Source organism: Salvia splendens, chromosome 22 (assembly GCF_004379255.2).
Source record: "Salvia splendens isolate huo1 chromosome 22, SspV2, whole genome shotgun sequence".
NCBI classification, from domain to species: Eukaryota; Viridiplantae; Streptophyta; class Magnoliopsida; order Lamiales; family Lamiaceae; genus Salvia; species Salvia splendens.
In genome coordinates this window covers 5720103-5736934 of record NC_056053.1, presented here as the reverse complement: position 1 = coordinate 5736934, position 16832 = coordinate 5720103, and the positions used below count along the sequence as shown (strand labels likewise).

At 39.5% G+C, this 16832-nt stretch overlaps 2 protein-coding genes across 3 annotated transcripts; both read left to right on the top strand.

The window, feature by feature from the left end:
• The first annotated feature begins 1774 nt into the window (after positions 1-1774).
• Positions 1775-9489, top strand: LOC121787345 (cation-chloride cotransporter 1-like). Of its 2 annotated transcripts, XM_042186051.1 has the most exons (13): positions 1775-2091; positions 2880-3008; positions 3187-3265; positions 3802-3893; positions 4269-4383; positions 4538-4638; positions 4755-4816; positions 5418-5657; positions 5800-5914; positions 6770-6964; positions 7428-7828; positions 7962-8123; positions 8217-9489. In XM_042186051.1, exons 1-13 carry the CDS (start codon positions 1895-1897, stop codon positions 9299-9301), a joined length of 2973 nt encoding a protein of 990 aa, XP_042041985.1. In that variant the 5' UTR covers positions 1775-1894; the 3' UTR covers positions 9302-9489. The 2 variants fall into 2 exon arrangements, with proteins under 2 accessions (XP_042041985.1, XP_042041986.1); XM_042186052.1 differs by lacking the exons at positions 1775-2091; positions 2880-3008 and adding an exon at positions 3039-3092.
• Positions 9490-11377: 1888 nt separating this feature from the next.
• Positions 11378-13603, top strand: LOC121787690. The gene is made up of 2 exons (XM_042186503.1): positions 11378-11797; positions 11882-13603. The coding sequence occupies exons 1-2, from the start codon at positions 11711-11713 to the stop codon at positions 12938-12940; spliced, it is 1146 nt and encodes a 381-aa protein (XP_042042437.1). The 5' UTR covers positions 11378-11710; the 3' UTR covers positions 12941-13603.
• Positions 13604-16832: the final 3229 nt, after the last annotated feature.

Here is a 16832-nt window from a genome sequence, read left to right as displayed (position 1 = left end):
TTGATTAATTCTCAGATAATATAAGAATTTAACTTATTTTGTGATTTTGATACGTTAGTACTTCAATATTTCTAAGGTCATCAATATGTTTGAAATTTATAAATGATTTTTTATTTATTTTAAGTTGGGACTATCTTTGTTTTGTTAAGAATGAGAGATCAAAGCTATGGTGGAACATAGAAATGTGAAATATTAATTTAATAAATTAATAATATGACTTTATAATCTAATACATGTGTATCTAATTAATATAATAACAAATTATTGACCAAGTTGTAAATCGCAATAACATCTTAAATCGAATTTAGAAAAATATACATTCTTCTTGAGAAAAAACCTGCCATCAAATTAAAATAACAACGAATTATTGTCTACGCCCTAAGAGCATTACAATGGGACGTCTTATAGGCCGCCCTATCCTCCGCTACATCAACATTTTATCCCCCCACTTCATCCATCTGCTGTGGGGCGCCATATAACCCGCCCTATAGTTTTAACTACTACTCCCTCAGTCCCAAGTTACTTGAGTCGTATTCCTTTATTAGTTGTCACAAGTTACTTGAGTCATTTCTCTTTTTGGCTAAAAACAAAACATCTAATCACAACTATTTTATTCTTTCTTTTACTTTACTCTCAATTCTTTCTCTTACTTAATTCCATCTTCTACTTTATTTAACTCACTAAACACAATTTTTCTTAAATCTCATGCTGAAAAGAAACGTCTCAAGTAACGTGAGACTAAGGGAGTACTATTTTGTATTTATTTATTTTAATATGTTTGTAAATATGCCGATTTGCAAATAAATATAAAAACACCACAAATTAAAGGCAAACCCTATTGTTAGTATTTATTTTTTATTTTTTTATATTTTATGTTTGCAAATATGGAAAACAATTGTCAGGATTCATTCTTGAATTTAGAGAAAAATTGAGATGGGAGAAGAGAGTGGAGTGAAAGATGTGAAATGAAGTAAAAAAATGGTGATATATATTGAAGAAAATATTTAAAAAATAAAAAAAATTAGGAAAGTACGCTGCATCGTCCGGACCCCGTAATGGGGCGGAGGATAGGCCGGAGGATGCAAAACCGGAAGATGGATAGGGCGCGCAGGATGGGGCGAGCATCGTCCGCCCACCTACAGTGACGGATGATAGGGCGGAGGATGCATCGGACGGGCTATCCTCCGCCCTCCGATGCATCCTCCGCCCCATGGTGGATGCTTAAATATTATTATTATTATTATTAGTGTATAAAATAAAAAAAAAGTCAAGCCTACCAAAATTTACTAAGCCCATGAACGAATAAATCAGGCCTATGCTAGTAGTGGTGTTATTTCTAGAATTCAATTTAATTTTCTCTAATTAGCGTCAACAATTTCATAATTTTAATCCAACTCTCCTTACTATACCATTTACATCAAATATCAGTTATTACTTTTATACCGAAAATTTATCCCAATGTTTAACACTAGGACACACTGTTAACTTTTGTCCATATAAAGGTCAATTGTTTTCAAATCAGTACCAGCTCCATTTATTAATTGAATAATCATACAGCAATCACAATAACAATAATTTTGGTAGCTCAATTAAAACAATTCATATTCAATTTTTGGATCAATATAAATAGTGTACATTTCCGAAAATTAACACCTAAATTACTTGTCAAGTAAAATAAACACATAAATTAACTGTACAGAACCGCAGGGAACTACCGACTCAGTACAGTGGCATTCACGCGCCACATCAGTTAGAAATCCTAACTTCCAATCTCCGTTTGTGCGAACTGTCAAATTGGTTTCCTTCCTCGTAGATCTGAATCCCTTTCTTTCCCCCCATTCTAAACCCCTATAATTTCCTAGGGATTTAGATCCACCTCAATTGAATCAATGCAATGGCGGATTACAACAATGGCGTCGAGATAGAGGCGGCGGACAAAAATGAGTTTGCGGCGGGAAGGGCTTTGGGCGGCCGCCAGTACCGCCCAGTGTTCGCGCACGACAGCGATCGAGCCGTCCTCGAAATGTCGTCGATCGATCCTATTGCCCGCGCTTCGTCCTCCGCTTCGCTCATCGGTTCTAGTAATCTGAAGTAACTCTCGTTTGACTTGATTTTGAGTGTTTGGATTGGGATCGCTTCTGTTAGCTGTGTTTTTTTGTGCAAGCGTGTTGTGTTTCAGTAGAATAATAGCTGTGGACTTGGTGAAGCTGTGCATTTGCTTGTTATCTGCTCGTTCTGAGCTGAATTAAGCTGGTTTTGTTAGGTCTGATGGTGATCATGGCACTGTTTTTACCAAACTTGGATAGGTTTTGTAGTCTGCGATTTAGTATTGGAGAGGGGTTTAATGAGAATATAGTTGTGAAGAATTAGATGGTATTGCAGCAAAAGGAAAGCAAAAAACTGACTCTTGTTCTGACTTTCACAGTTGGTTCTCATCACTGATTGCTGGTTATTCTTCACTATTTTGGTTTAATGTGTTTGTCATTGTATTTTGACTTCTATGCTTAGATTGCTAGGTTCCTGTAATAAAACAGTTATGTGAATATGCTGCAATTCTTTATTTGAGGAGGTTTTAGGTTTTACCATCAAGACTCGCCTGCTGCTATCCTGGAGCTTATAAATGTTAATGACAGTCATGTAAAAGGAATGATTTCCTCGTATTGTTTTGTTCAGAATATTTTAATGGGTGAGTGCTAGATGCATGTTTTGTGGTTATTCCCATTTTTATATAGGTCTTGTGAATTGGTTGTATCAATTGCTTTGTGCTTGGGGCATGGTTTCATGGCATGGTGCTTATGGATATCTTTGTTTAGTAATTATTTTCTAGTCATATTCCTTTACCAGTAAGTTCTATTTGCCTGACCCTCGTGCATATGTAGAGTTAAAGTGGCTTCTGATGGAAAAGATGGGTACCAACTTAATGATAGAGACATCAATGGCTCACATCCTGAATCGAAGCTGGAATTATTTGGTTTTGACTCACTTGTCAATATTTTGGGCCTTAAAAGGTATGGCATGAAAGATAAATTTTTCATTCTTATTTTCATGAAAGATTTGAGGAATCATTTGTGTCTCTTTCTAATAAAAACTTGGTATGAGGATTGTCTATCTTCTTTGTATTTTGTGTTCTGGTGTTTGTTTTAATCAAAGACTTAAATTCTTTTGTTGATTGTGTTCATTTCTCAGCATGGCAAGTGACCAGCAGCAGGCGCCCTCTAGCCCTAGAGATGGAGAAGATGCACCTATTCGTGTTGAGCGTCCTAAGGTACCAGTGCATATTGGTACTAGTTGTGTTCCTTCTGAATATTTGGTTCTCTCTTAATACTTTTGGTGATAAGGCCCAGGTTGATTAAGGTTGTGCTCATGCTTTTCATTATAGCATTTCATACTGTACTTTGCCACTATTTATTGTAAGATGATGCAGCAGCTTCAAAGTATTTTAAGTGTTATGGGAAGCTGGACTGTTGATGAAAAATTTCCCAAAATCGTAAATTATACTTATAGCCAGAGAGAAGAATTTTAACTCCGTAGGTTGATTGTCCCTATTTACTTAGTTTTATGAATGTGTCATATCCTTTTGAACTAGAATAAAGTTTTGGTTTTCCTAATGACTCAGAATTCCAAATTGCCCCTTTGTCTTCTCCCCTTATAGCTAGGCAATCAGAGTGAACTGAAAGTTTATGCTGTTACCATGAATTCAAAGTTTAATACACATTTTGGTAATAAAAATAAAATGCACGTCTTGTAGAAACTAGTACTTTTTTTTATCAATGTCCTCTGAAGCATATAAGTTGTCAACAGGGAAATAATGTCAAAATGGGGACTATGATGGGTGTGTTTGTGCCCTGTCTTCAAAATATTTTGGGAATTATCTACTACATCAGATTTTCATGGTAAGACAATTTCTCAATTTCTGTACTGAATAGTCTGAATACTCTTTTGAGTACGTGTATGCATATCATGTGAAGGTTGCTATAATAAATCTTTTCTTATTTGTAGTTAGTTCGTTTTATATCTAAGGAGCTACTTACAGGGTTTGGTATGGAGTTGTATTTATGTTGAACGACTCCAGTTCACAAAATACCAGAAGAATTATTTTAACTGTATATGACATTACTATATAGACCTGTCAGGATTAGGGCTGTGTGGACAATCCAATCTCTATATTGGTTTGTTCTTAACCAGTAATACAAGCCGCACACCATTTATTGTAGTTCTGTTCTTTATATTATCAACGAATATATTCTGATTTACCTGTGTAACTTTAGGATTGTGGGTATGGCTGGGATTGGTCAGTCATTATTGCTGGTTGCCTTCTGTGGTTCATGTACTTTTCTCACAACTATATCTTTGAGTGCAATCGCTACTAATGGTGCAATGAAGGTATTGCATGTACATATGAAGTTTATTGGTAAAATTTATGCTTTCTCATAGATAGAGGCATTTAGTGATTACCCAATATATGAACTTTGGTACAGTTCACTTTGGTAAGTCGATCGACTCTTACAGCATTGTTGAACTATATGTTGTTATTCAGGGAGGGGGGCCTTATTATCTTATTGGTCGTGCCTTGGGTCCAGAGGTCGGAGTGAGCATTGGTTTATGCTTTTTCCTTGGAAATGCAGTAGCAGGTGCACTGTGAGTATACTGAAGCTATACTTGTGGGTTTGCCTGTTCTTTTCATATTTCATAGTTGACACAATTAACTACTGTGCCTCTTGACTTTTATGCTTAAATATGTTCTTTTGGCACAGTTATGTCTTAGGAGCTGTGGAGACCTTCCTTAATGCTATACCTGCTGCAGGGATTTTTAGAGGTAAATCCCCGTTTCCAGTTATCTCGTAAAATGTTTATAGGTTCCTTTATTTTTTGTTTAACCTTCTAAATATGTGGTTCCCTTTTGTTGCTCCAAAGTTATTGTTATCAATTCAAATCCTGATTATGCTACCTACTGGCTATCAGGAAAAGGGAGAGTATAATTATAATTGCAGTATAACTAGTCTCCTTCATGTGCAATTAGAAATGTTGTTAAGTGGTTTCTTAGTTTCAAACAGTCAAACATATGAATCTATTATGTCTAGCGTATTTTTTATGGCCTGCAGTAATGTTGCATTTGATTTTCTCATTCTTCCATTTCTTAGCTATAAGCCTGTTTATCTGTTTTAAACACTGACATGAAGTAATGGATCGATAAAACAATCTATTCTCTCAAGATCCCTTATAATCATTTAGGTTCATCTAGATTATGATTTATGAAGGATGCTGGCAAGTTAATTTTTAATGAATGGAAACATCTTACTGATAAAACCATGTGTTTGATAGAACCCCTGTAATTTTGTAGTATATCATAAAATGTTTCCTTGAGCTAGTGTCAACCTTATGATTTTATGCTGAAACTCTGTATATGATTTTTGTAGATACACAAACTCTTATGGTGGTAAATGTCACAAATGTCACGCAAACTGTTGCTGTTACAAGCCCAAATTTACATGATTTGCAAGTCTATGGGGTGGTTGTGACAATCATCCTATGTTTCATAGTATTTGGTGGAGTCAAAATAATAAACCGAGTCGCACCAGCCTTTCTTGTACCAGTTGTGTTCTCATTGTTCTGCATATTTATTGGGATATTTTTGGCGAGAAAAGATGATCCGACTGGTGAGTTTCTATGCTCATGTTATTTGTATGTTTCATTAATTTTTCTCTTGGGGAGGGAGGCACAATTACGGGATTTTGGTAATTGTCCTGGCTGTATTTTTCACTCTTTGATGACTTAATGTGGTCCCCATGCGTTAAACAGATGGAATCACTGGCTTGAGTTTGAAATCTTTCAGAGATAATTGGGGTTCAGCCTATCAGACAACTAACCATGCTGGAGTCCCAGATCCTAATGGGAAAATATACTGGGATTTCAAGTGAGGATTCTAAAAGAACTCTTTTTTTATTTCTCCAGTCTCCACTTGTACTTCTTTTGTCATGTTCAGGACTGAATGATCAGTCTTTCCAAATAAGTATGGTGCTTCTTTCTAGCCTCTTTGTCATGAGCAACATTCTTAATTAACAGATAGTTTTATCCAATATGCTAACTTTGATAGCAATTTCTCCTTTTTCCATGTAGATTTAGTTTTCATATATTTGATTTCTGGAAAATACTCTTGTTATAAGTAATTCCAATAGAGGTCATCAATTTGGCAAGATAGTGGTTCGCTGTCCTTTTAAGTGTGCTTCCACATTGCATTATGTGTGAGGCTTGCTAAATGTTGGTCTTAACTAGATGCTTTTTCTGCACAATCAGATGAGATTATTAGAACACTTGGGAATTTTTAGTTCTAAAATATATGCTTGGACTATACATATGTTATGTGGCAAATTTTTGTAATGCCTTTCTGAAGCTGGTTGTTGATATCCTACTCCTACTACAGACATGGGGATGACCTATGTGGACTTCATAAAATGTCTGTAATGATCTTATAGTTGAATATGAGTTTGTGCTAGTGATGCTAGGATTGTTGAAGATGGACGTAGGCAGGGGCGGATCCAGGAATTGATATGAGAAGGGGCAAAATATATTATAAACAAAAATTTGAAGTATTGAGAAGGGGCATTTAAAGGAGAAATTCAAATAAATTTGTAAATTTGATAAAAAATAGCATGGTTATAAATTTTTTAGGAGGGGCATTTGCCCCACCAATGCTTCATGTGGCTCCGCCCATGGACGTTGGTAACCATCCGATTTGAATTCTAACTGCTACCTTTTCTATTATTTGTAGCGCACTGGTAGGCCTCTTTTTCCCTGCTGTAACGGGGATTATGGCAGGTTCGAATCGGTCTGCCTCACTTAAGGACACTCAGCGCTCAATTCCTGTTGGGACCTTAGCTGCAACTGTTTCAACTTCAGTTCTATATCTGATTACTGTTCTATTTTTTGGAGCTCTGGCAACCAGGGATAAGCTTCTGACAGACAGGTACTAGTTTGTAAATTCTGGTTAGTTATTGTTAGATTCTTTATTTAGTCAACAAGACAGCCATAGGCTTTGCTGCTTGTTATTTCTTGCCTAGATTTTGTAGCTATTATATGTTCCGCCTGTTTTTGCCTATGTTTATGCGATTCCTTATTCTTAGGTCATTCTGTGGTAAAGGACAATGACCAACATCCCTGTACCTTTCATTCTATCATCACTGTGGGATAGCTATACTTGTTCAGCATATTAAATGATGTATCTTGTGCTCACAATACAGAAGATTTTACTCTTTGTGGGGTTTTGAATTCTGGTAGTATTGTTGCTTGCAAATGAACTATCATGTTTAATGAATGATCAAGGATTCCAGTGAGTGAGTGATAATCATATACATATTCATGACATTATCTGAAAGCTGGTTGATGAGGGTAAATGTCTTCTGCTTGAGCTTTACTGAGCCTCTTTTCAGGTTACTTACAGCGACTGTTGCTTGGCCTATCCCTGCAATCACATATCTTGGCATTATTCTATCAACCTTAGGTGCTGCTCTACAGAGCTTGACCGGTGCTCCCCGGCTTCTTGCAGCAATAGCTAATGATGATATTCTACCTGTCCTTAATTACTTCAAAGTGGCAGATGGAAATGAACCTCATGCCGCCACCCTGTTTACAGCCTTGATCTGTATCGGATGTGTTATTATTGGCAATCTGGACCTTATTACCCCAACTATCACAATGTTCTACCTCCTGTGCTATGGGGGCGTGAATTTGTCCTGCTTTCTTTTGGATCTTTTAGATGCTCCCAGCTGGCGTCCCCGATGGAAGTTTCACCACTGGAGTCTCTCTCTTTTTGGGGCTGTCATATGTATAGGTTAGTTTCCATGCCATACTACATAGAATTCGGTCTTTGTGCAATTATATTACTGAAATACTCCATAAGTTATGTTTCAGCTCTTTGCACAACATAAATATTCATATATTCTAACTTAAATTTTCTACTGCAGTTATCATGTTTTTGATTTCTTGGACATTCACAGTGATCTCTTTAGCCTTAGCAACACTCATCTATTACTATGTAAGCATCAAAGGAAAAGCAGGCGACTGGGGTGATGGTTTTAAGAGTGCATACTTTCAGCTCGCTCTCCGTAGTCTACGATCTTTAGGAGGTTTGTTTGCTTTTTTCCCTTATAATCACTCATTTCATATCTTTGATAACAGTATATAAAATCCTTTGCTCATTCATCGACTTTCAAATGCAGCAAATCAGGTGCATCCCAAGAACTGGTACCCTATCCCCCTCATATTCTGCCGGCCATGGGGAAAGTTGCCGGAGAACGTTCCTTGCCATCCGAAACTTGCAGATTTTGCCAATTTTATGAAGAAGAAAGGCAGGGGAATGTCCATGTTCGTCTCTATCCTTGACGGTGACTATCAAGAATGTGCCGAGGATGCAAAGGTTGCCTGCAGGGCCCTTAGTACCTACATTGAATACAAACGATGTGAAGGAGTTGCAGAGATAGTCGTTGCGCCTAACATGTCCGAAGGGTTTCGCGGAATTGTCCAGACTATGGGTCTCGGCAATCTAAAGCCAAACATCGTTGTGATGCGGTACCCTGAGATTTGGCGCAGGGAAAATCTGACTGAAATACCGGCCACTTTCGTGGGGATCATAAACGACTGCATTGTGGCGAACAAGGCGGTTGTCATTGTCAAGGGTCTGGACGAGTGGCCTAATGAGTACCAAAGACAGTACGGGACCATCGATCTGTACTGGATCGTACGAGACGGTGGTCTGATGCTGCTTCTCTCCCAGCTCCTCCTCACGAAGGAAAGCTTTGAGAGCTGCAAGATTCAGGTTTTCTGCATCGCGGAGGAGGATTCAGATGCAGAGGAACTGAAGGCCGACGTAAAGAAGTTCCTCTACGACCTTCGGATGCAAGCGGAGGTGATTGTCGTCTCGATGAAGTCGTGGGATCCCGAAGCGGAGCAGCAGCAGGACGAATCAGTCGAGGCATTCGGCTCCTCTCAGGAGAGAATCGGTGCTTATCTCGGTGAAATGAAGGATAGAGCTCGGAAAGAAGGTGCTCCGTTGATGGCTGACGGGAAGCAGGTCGTCGTGAACGAGCAGCAAGTGGAGAAGTTCCTCTACACCACTCTGAAGCTGAACTCGACGATACTCCGGTACTCGAGGATGGCAGCGGTAGTGCTCGTCAGTCTCCCTCCGCCGCCACTCAACCACCCTGCATATTTTTACATGGAGTATATGGATCTGTTGGTTGAGAATGTGCCCAGGCTTTTGATTGTGCGAGGATATCGTAGAGATGTTGTGACTTTGTTTACTTAGTTTTCTATCTTTCTTTTTTACTTTACACTTACACTCAATTTTATCCCTTAATGGAAAGGAAAAAAAATAGAAAGATAGTAGTATGTTATTTTGATTCATTATCATCTCTTTGTATTTCAAACTAGAGCTCTGACTAAAGCGAAATTTTGTTGATATATTATTGATAATACTACTACTTTTTATGTAAATGGCCAAAGTTTTTTAATTATTAGAGCATCCGCAGCGGTGGCGGTTGGCGCCACCGCCGTCCGTGCCAGCGGCAAGGCGAAGGACCGCCACCGCTGCAACCGCGCCGCTGGCACGGCGCTGCTCGATGTATCGAGCACGTCCGTGTCAGCGGACGCACACGTGGCGGTCTCCCATTCGCCAACGGCATAGCCGTTGGTTTCAAACATTTTTTTTATTTTTATTTTTTAAAAAATCGGATTTTTATTAAAAAAATCGATAAAAAATAAAAAAAAAAAAATTTCACTTCCCCAAAAAATTATATCCGTTTATAACCGTTTTTCCCCACTTTTTAATTTTTTTTATTTTTTTTACCCCAAAAATACACACTTTCATCTATAAATACCCCCAATTTCACTCCAAAAAATTCACACTTTCACTACACAATTCTCATCATCAATCTCTCATATCCATTTTCATCTTCCTCTCACACCCTACAACACCACTATGTCCGGTAACGACGACAACCCAAGCGGCTCTCACGGTTGGAACCCCGAATGGTTCGGTTCGCAACCGTTTCATAGTCCGGAAACGGAATATTCGGCCCCTCCTCTCACCCAAGATTCGGGCGTTCCGAGTGGCTACCGGCCATACCCAATCGACGATCAAGGTGCCTCCGATGGGCGCTACGGGTGGACACCGGAGCCTAGGCCTCGCGCCCCTTCCCAAATGCCGAATCCTCCATCTCGCGCCGGTGTCCGCACACCGTACTCACCGGCGGAGATGGAAAGATTGTTCAAGGCGTACTTGGAAATCTCCGAAGATGCGGTGGTTGGAACGAACCAATCCGGCGATCACTTTTGGTGGCGCGTCTCTAGCCGGTACAATGCACACCGGCCGCCGGGAACGATCGAGCGCAACGAGAGTATGGTGCGCAACTGCATCGGCCGAGCCAACGAAGAAATTGGCAAGTTCAACGGCTATTTCATCCAGGAGTCCCGGAATGCCGGGAGCGGCCGAAGCGAGGTCGACATCATCACCGCCTCGCTGAGCACCTACCAATCCATGAACGGTAAGTCGTTCAAATATCTTAACGTTTGGCAGGAGACGCGGACGCACCCGAAGTATAAGGGAGGCATAACATCCTCCTCTAGCGGCTCCTCCAAACGCTCACGGTCGGCATCCCTATCCGACGCCGGCGAAGAAGTGGCTAGCCAACTCGCCGAAGCTAACTTGGGTAGCCCCGATGCCCAACCAAGCGGTTCCCGACGCCGACCGCAAGGTAGGAAGAAGGCGGCGGCCGAACGACGTCGCGCCGCGACTCCGTCTGCCCCTGCTCCCGAACCCGCACCCTATGTTCCACCTCCACCCCCGAACAACTCGTTGTGGGCCCTTTTAGCCCAACTCAATATGGCCGATAGGTCAACTATGACCCCCACGCAACTTCAAACGCACGAGTCCATGATATTGGGTCTCCAAAAACAATTGGGGTTGGTGCCGCCGGATGCGTAGTCTTCCTCGGGTTATATTAGCCAATAATTATGTAATTTTTAATTTTTAGGAGTTTAATTATGTAATTTTTAATTTTTAGTATTTTAATTATGTAATTTTTAATTTTTAGGATTTTAATTATGTCTTTTTATTTTATTTGTAATTTGTTATTTTTATTGTGGTTTTTTTAATGAATTTTAGTATTATGAAAATGTTTTTGTGTAATTGAATTTTATATTAATTGTGCTCGTCCTTGCGGAAGAGCACAGTTGTGGGTGTTGTGCTCTTGCCAGAGAGCAGGCATGAATAGTACCGCCCGGGCCCACAACCGTGCCGCTGGCAAGAGCACGGTTGTGGATGCTCTTACTCCTACATAAATTTGGAGTGAGAGGGAAACTTGATTAGACGTCTCTCATTAATCTCAACCAAACAGATCTGCGGCCGGTGGTTGCTTTCAAAACTTCAAAAACGGGTTTAGTAGAGACAGAATAATTATTCGAGATTTACATGTTTATTAATCGTCTCCGATTTTCAATTCTCGCGAATACAAATTCCTCTGAAAAGCTTCAAGGCTGTGTTGTGATTTCACTTTTCTAGGGTTCCCGATTCTCAATTCTTTTCTTGTTTGTTTTCTTTTGGGGATAACGCGGCTTCTGGCGGAGATTTAATATTTCGATCGAGATTCTAGTTTCTGATTTGTTATTTTTCTTTAGCTCTTCTTCATTTCACTAATAATTTTGTGAGAAAAAGCAAATGAACGAGAAAGGAACAATGATGAACCAACAGCAGCTGATGAACATGAATCAAACTATGTTGAATGCAAGTCAATTGAATCCGCAGGTAAACAAATTTATCCACAATAAACCCTTGGCAAAATTTCCAGTAATTTATAAACGTGCTGATTCGACTAATTTTCGGCCTCAGATGCCTCCGATGAATCGGTGCTACGGAATGTGGGGGCCACAGCAGCAATTTCAAAACCCTAATTTGAGCTCCGACGCCATAAAACCTCCGCGTGCTGCCTTCAATAAGTCTTTAGGTCCTAGGAGCAATTGGAAGGGCAAGAGGGTAAATAAACCGAGGATGGAGCAGCGGCAGCAGCAGCAGCAACCTTTAGTTAGCTCCGGTGGAATCGGTGGTAGTGGTGGCGGGGATTTAAATTTTAGGAACTATAACCCTCCGACATTGAATGAGCTGCAGCATCAGAATCGGGTGAGGGCGAGGAAAAATTTCCCCAAAAAGAAGTTCAATAATTATATGAGTATGAATGTGGGTGGTGATGGTGGGAGATCTGCCCCATTTGCTCCTAGGAATACCACTTCCTTTCTGATTAGGGCGAAGAAAAGTGGCGGGATAGCACCGGTGGTTTCTCCATTTCCAGTGACCCCGTCAGTTTTGCCGACCCCAATCTTGTCCCCTTCCACTGAGGTTTTGGGGAACATGGCCAAGGAAGAGTGGGGGGTGGATGGTTATGGCTCGATGAAGGGGCTGATCAGGCTGAGATCTCTCGGGCATGAAGATGAGGAGGAGGATGAGGGTGACTCGAGTGAGAGCGACGTTGAGGAGCATGTTGAGGTGGAGAGGAGGTTGGATCAAGATTTGAGTAGGTTTGAGATGATCTATGATCCGAATAGCGGCAATGGTGGTGGGGTAGAGTATCACAATGTGTTGGAGAATCGGGTTGATGATCAGGACACTCACATTGCACAGCTTGAAGAAGAGAACTTGAATCTCAAGGAGAGGCTGTTCTTGATGGAGGGGGAGTTGGGAGATCTGAGGAGGAGGTTGCTGATGCTTGAAAGGCAAAGGGGGCGAGTGGATGAGGAGGTTGTTGAGAATGAGTCTGGAAATGAGGGAGAGAGCAATACACATTCAACAGGGGAGAATGAAGAACAAGATAGGTGTGAGGTTGGGGAAGGCGTTGAAGGTCACGTTGGTGGTGTGAGGTTGGGGAAGGCGTTGAAGGTCACGTTGGTGGTGTGAGTTGAAGATGACTGATGATGGTAATGCTAATGATGCTATTGTAGTAGAAGATAAAGCTGGTGCTGAAGGTGAGACAGCAGAAAGTGTTGATGATCAGTCTTCTTCTAAACTTGTGGTTGAAGCAGATATTTGTATGTTGGAGAAAAAAGGAGAAACTTGATTGTAAGGAGAGAGAGAGATGGTGGTTTGTTGGCATGAAAGAATGTAATTAGGTTTTGCTTAGAGAGTTTTGAGTGTGTAAAGGTCTTCACGGGCTTGTGTTTATAATGAAAGTTTCCCAAATAATAAGTTAAGTCAAATTATTAACAGAGAACGCACAGCACAGCTGAGCTGAGCTCGAGATTGCTCATGGCGGCACTTTCAAGTTGAAGAGATGACAGGAGATGCACAAAATTTCTCAAACGATAAAAGAGTAGCACTTGTGATTGTAACTACATATGTGTGTGCAATCTGTACCCAATTTCCATTCTTTTTTTTTTTCTTTCATTTTTTTCTTTTTAAGTCTAATTTTGTTTGTGATTATATTGGTACTAGTTGATTTTGTCGAAGTTAAAGTACTAGCATGTGATTTTAGGTTAAATACATGTGAATTTTGAAAGAAAAATACTTATGTGATTTTTATTTTAATCATTTATTTTATAGAATTATCATGTTTCAAATAAATGTATACGGGGTATTAGAAAATATTAAAAGAAATATAGTACTCCCCTATCTCACGAGATGCTCTTCCCTTTTTAATTCACTTTCTAATTCGTTAGAGTATGTGGTGTACTTTGTAATTTTAGATTCATTCAATATTTTACGGCCTAGATTCATTCTTAACTAATATAATATTTTTTTTATATATTATCAATTTTTCATTAAAACTACTATCCAATCAAAAAATACCTCAAACAACCTATAAAGATCCGGATCTGTATAATATGGGATGTTGTACTAAAATATACACGGTATTTTATTTATAAGAGTGAACTACAAAAATTGTCCCTGGACTATGGGTTTATCTCGGTCATAATCTCTGGACTTTAAAAATATCATCAGACATCCCGGACTAAGGGTTTATCTAAAAATTGGCCCTTTTGGCTTTTTTGAACTGAAAATGCCCTTTTGGGTGCTGGACAATTTGATCTTTTTATACTTTTAACTTTTTAAATCTGATATTATTTCAGTGATGTACTAAATCTGATATTATTTCAAAATTATCATTCTTCTTCCCTTTTGTCATTCTCCACTTTGTTTCTTTATTTCAATATTATATTTAATTTTATAAAATTAAATTTCAAATTTAGATTTTTAAATATCAATAAATTTTATTAATTATTAAAATTATTAAATAATAAAAATTAATAGTTTTAATCAATATTAGATAGTGTCTAATATTTAATCAATAAGATATGCTGATGTCAATTTAGTTTTAATCAATATTTAATAGTTTTAATCATAAATAAATATGCATCTAATGTAAGACTATGTAATTTTTGTTTATTTATTTGAAAACAATCAAAATTAACTAGATAATTTAAACAAAAATACTCCTATATAAATACTTCAAATGGGTAAGTAGTAGGAAATAATGGATAGCTCAGCACAGACTTATTATAGTACGGAGTATAATGTTTTGATAAAAAAGGTTTTAAAAAATTTAAAAATGAACTAATTTTGTGGGATGGACAAAAATGACAAAAAAAAGACTGTTTTTGGAATGGATGGAGTATAATAGAATAATAGTAGTATCAACTTTTTAGTCAACTTCATAATATTTAATCACAGGCAATTATAACAGCTGAACGAAGGCTAAGTACAATAGCTCTTATAGTGTTAATCAATATTTATAGTGTCCATGAATTAATAATTTAATTAAATTTTTTTATATTTAGAAATCTATATTTAAAATTTAATTTTATAAAATTAAATCTAATATTGAAATAAAGAAGCAAAGTGAATGATGGAAAAAAGGAAGAAGAATGATAATTTTTAAATAATATTAGAATTAGTACATCACTAAAATAATATCAGATTTAAAAAGTTAAAAGTGTAAAAAGATCAAATTGTCCAACACCCCAAAAGGGCATTTTCGGTTGAAAAAAAAGCCCAAAGGACCATTTTTTATATAAGCCCTTAGTCTAGGGATGTCTGCGATATTTTTAAAGACAGATACTATAGATGAGATAAACTCATAATCCAAAGACCATTTTTATAGTTCACTCTTCGCATATACTTGTCCACTCCAAAATTCCATTCAAGTCTTTGTCAACAAACAAAGTCTTTTTGCGTTTGGATATGGCAGGCTATGCAGCCATGGTTTCCCATATGAATCTCATAGATGATATCGAGAATCATCCCTGGCCTCCAATTTGTATCAACAAAAATCAAGTTGAATCTATCACCTAATTCTCTACCTTCTTGCAGGAATTTCTTCAGCACTATGCATCCCCTCCGGATGATGAAGATGAAGCAGATCCATTGGAAATGCGAATAATGGAAGCAGCTTATGCAGCCGAAGATTGTTGGAATCGTGCTTGGTCAAATGATTTTTGACTAATAATAAATGTTACAAGAGATTTAATTTTGTGAAATTAAATGCGCGTCGATCTACGTTCCGATTAGATGACCATAGTATATTCATTTTCTCAAATCCGATTCCCGGTGAGTGAGAAATAATATATTAAAGTTGGTCACAATAAAGCTAGAAATGAGCTATGTGAAAAAACTAAGGGATTAATTAACTAGGTGTTAATTATCCCACATCGGGGATGATAAACTTCTTTGATGAAGTATTTAATCAGATGAATTATCATGTGTAATAATTATCATAGAATAAGACGGGTGACAGAGCCCACGCGCGCGCCGCCGCCGCCAGCTTGCGACCCGCGCACCGTGCCTGGTGCCTGGGATCTTGGCAATTGGTGTTTGGGTGGTCTTTGGGCTATTCTTTGGAGCTGTTCTTTGAGCGTGGTTCGAGCCTCGCTTGTTCTTTTTAGACCACCTCAAACTCCACGCTATCCCCTACGGGTCCTAGTCCATGTCATGGTCCCGCTGGACCCCGACGCATGACGGGAGACAAAAGTTTCCGCTGGACCCCGACGCACAACGGGAGACAAAAGGTCCCCGCTGGACCCCGACTCACAATGGGAGTCAAAAGGTCCCCGATGGACCCCGACGGTCCATGGTGTATCCCGTCGTGTAGCATGTCCAGGTGCATCGTGTCTCTTCAACTCCCACTGGCTAGTGCACCAGCCAATAACCCCCGGCGGTTACAGTCAAGTCATCATGGCACACATAATGGCTGTTGGCTCCATCAATGCCCTGCAGGTGGACTTGGCCTATAAATAGGCATGCATCCATTGCATTCAACACAGAACATACACAAGCATCTTGTATACACGCTCTCTCCCTCTCTGCATAATCTTCCCCGTCGAAGCTCTACCCCCGCCTTACTCCCGTTCGCCGGAGCTCTGTTGCTAGCGGTGCTGCAACTTCAGAGACGAAGCCGTTTTATCTTTGGGGACGACACGCCAAACCGAGAGCACTACCGGAGCGTATCTCGTCTTGCGGAAAGAGGACTCCTCGACTCGGCTTACCACTTTCCACAAGTTTTTTTTCGTGTAATTTTTGTTCAGTTATTTCTGTATAATTTTCCTTTATTTTCCACTTTCAGTGGTTCCATTGGATCCTTCATTGGGTCGAGTGTCGGGGCCTTCGGGCACGGCACGGGTGTTGGATCCTTCGGGGTCAACATGAGTGCTAGCTCCTTCGGGGGCAGCACGGGTACTGGACCCTTCGGGGTCGGCACGGGTGCTAGCTCCTTCGGGGGCAGCACAAGTGCTGGATCCTTCGGGGTCGGCACAGGTGCTAGCTCCTTCGGGGTCTGCACGGGTGCTGGACCCATCGG

Excerpts from the sequence above, each read along its gene's own strand:
- LOC121787345 (XM_042186051.1), top strand. The coding sequence starts at position 1,895 with ATGGCGGATTACAACAATGGCGTCGAGATAGAGGCGGCGGACAAAAAT. Across the intron at positions 3,266-3,801 it reads TTCGTGTTGAGCGTCCTAAG|GGAAATAATGTCAAAATGGG; the intron begins GTACCAGTGCAT and ends AGTTGTCAACAG. Across the intron at positions 5,915-6,769 it reads AAAATATACTGGGATTTCAA|CGCACTGGTAGGCCTCTTTT; the intron begins GTGAGGATTCTA and ends TATTATTTGTAG.
- LOC121787690 (XM_042186503.1), top strand. The coding sequence starts at position 11,711 with ATGAACGAGAAAGGAACAATGATGAACCAACAGCAGCTGATGAACATG. Across the intron at positions 11,798-11,881 it reads CAAGTCAATTGAATCCGCAG|ATGCCTCCGATGAATCGGTG; the intron begins GTAAACAAATTT and ends TTTCGGCCTCAG.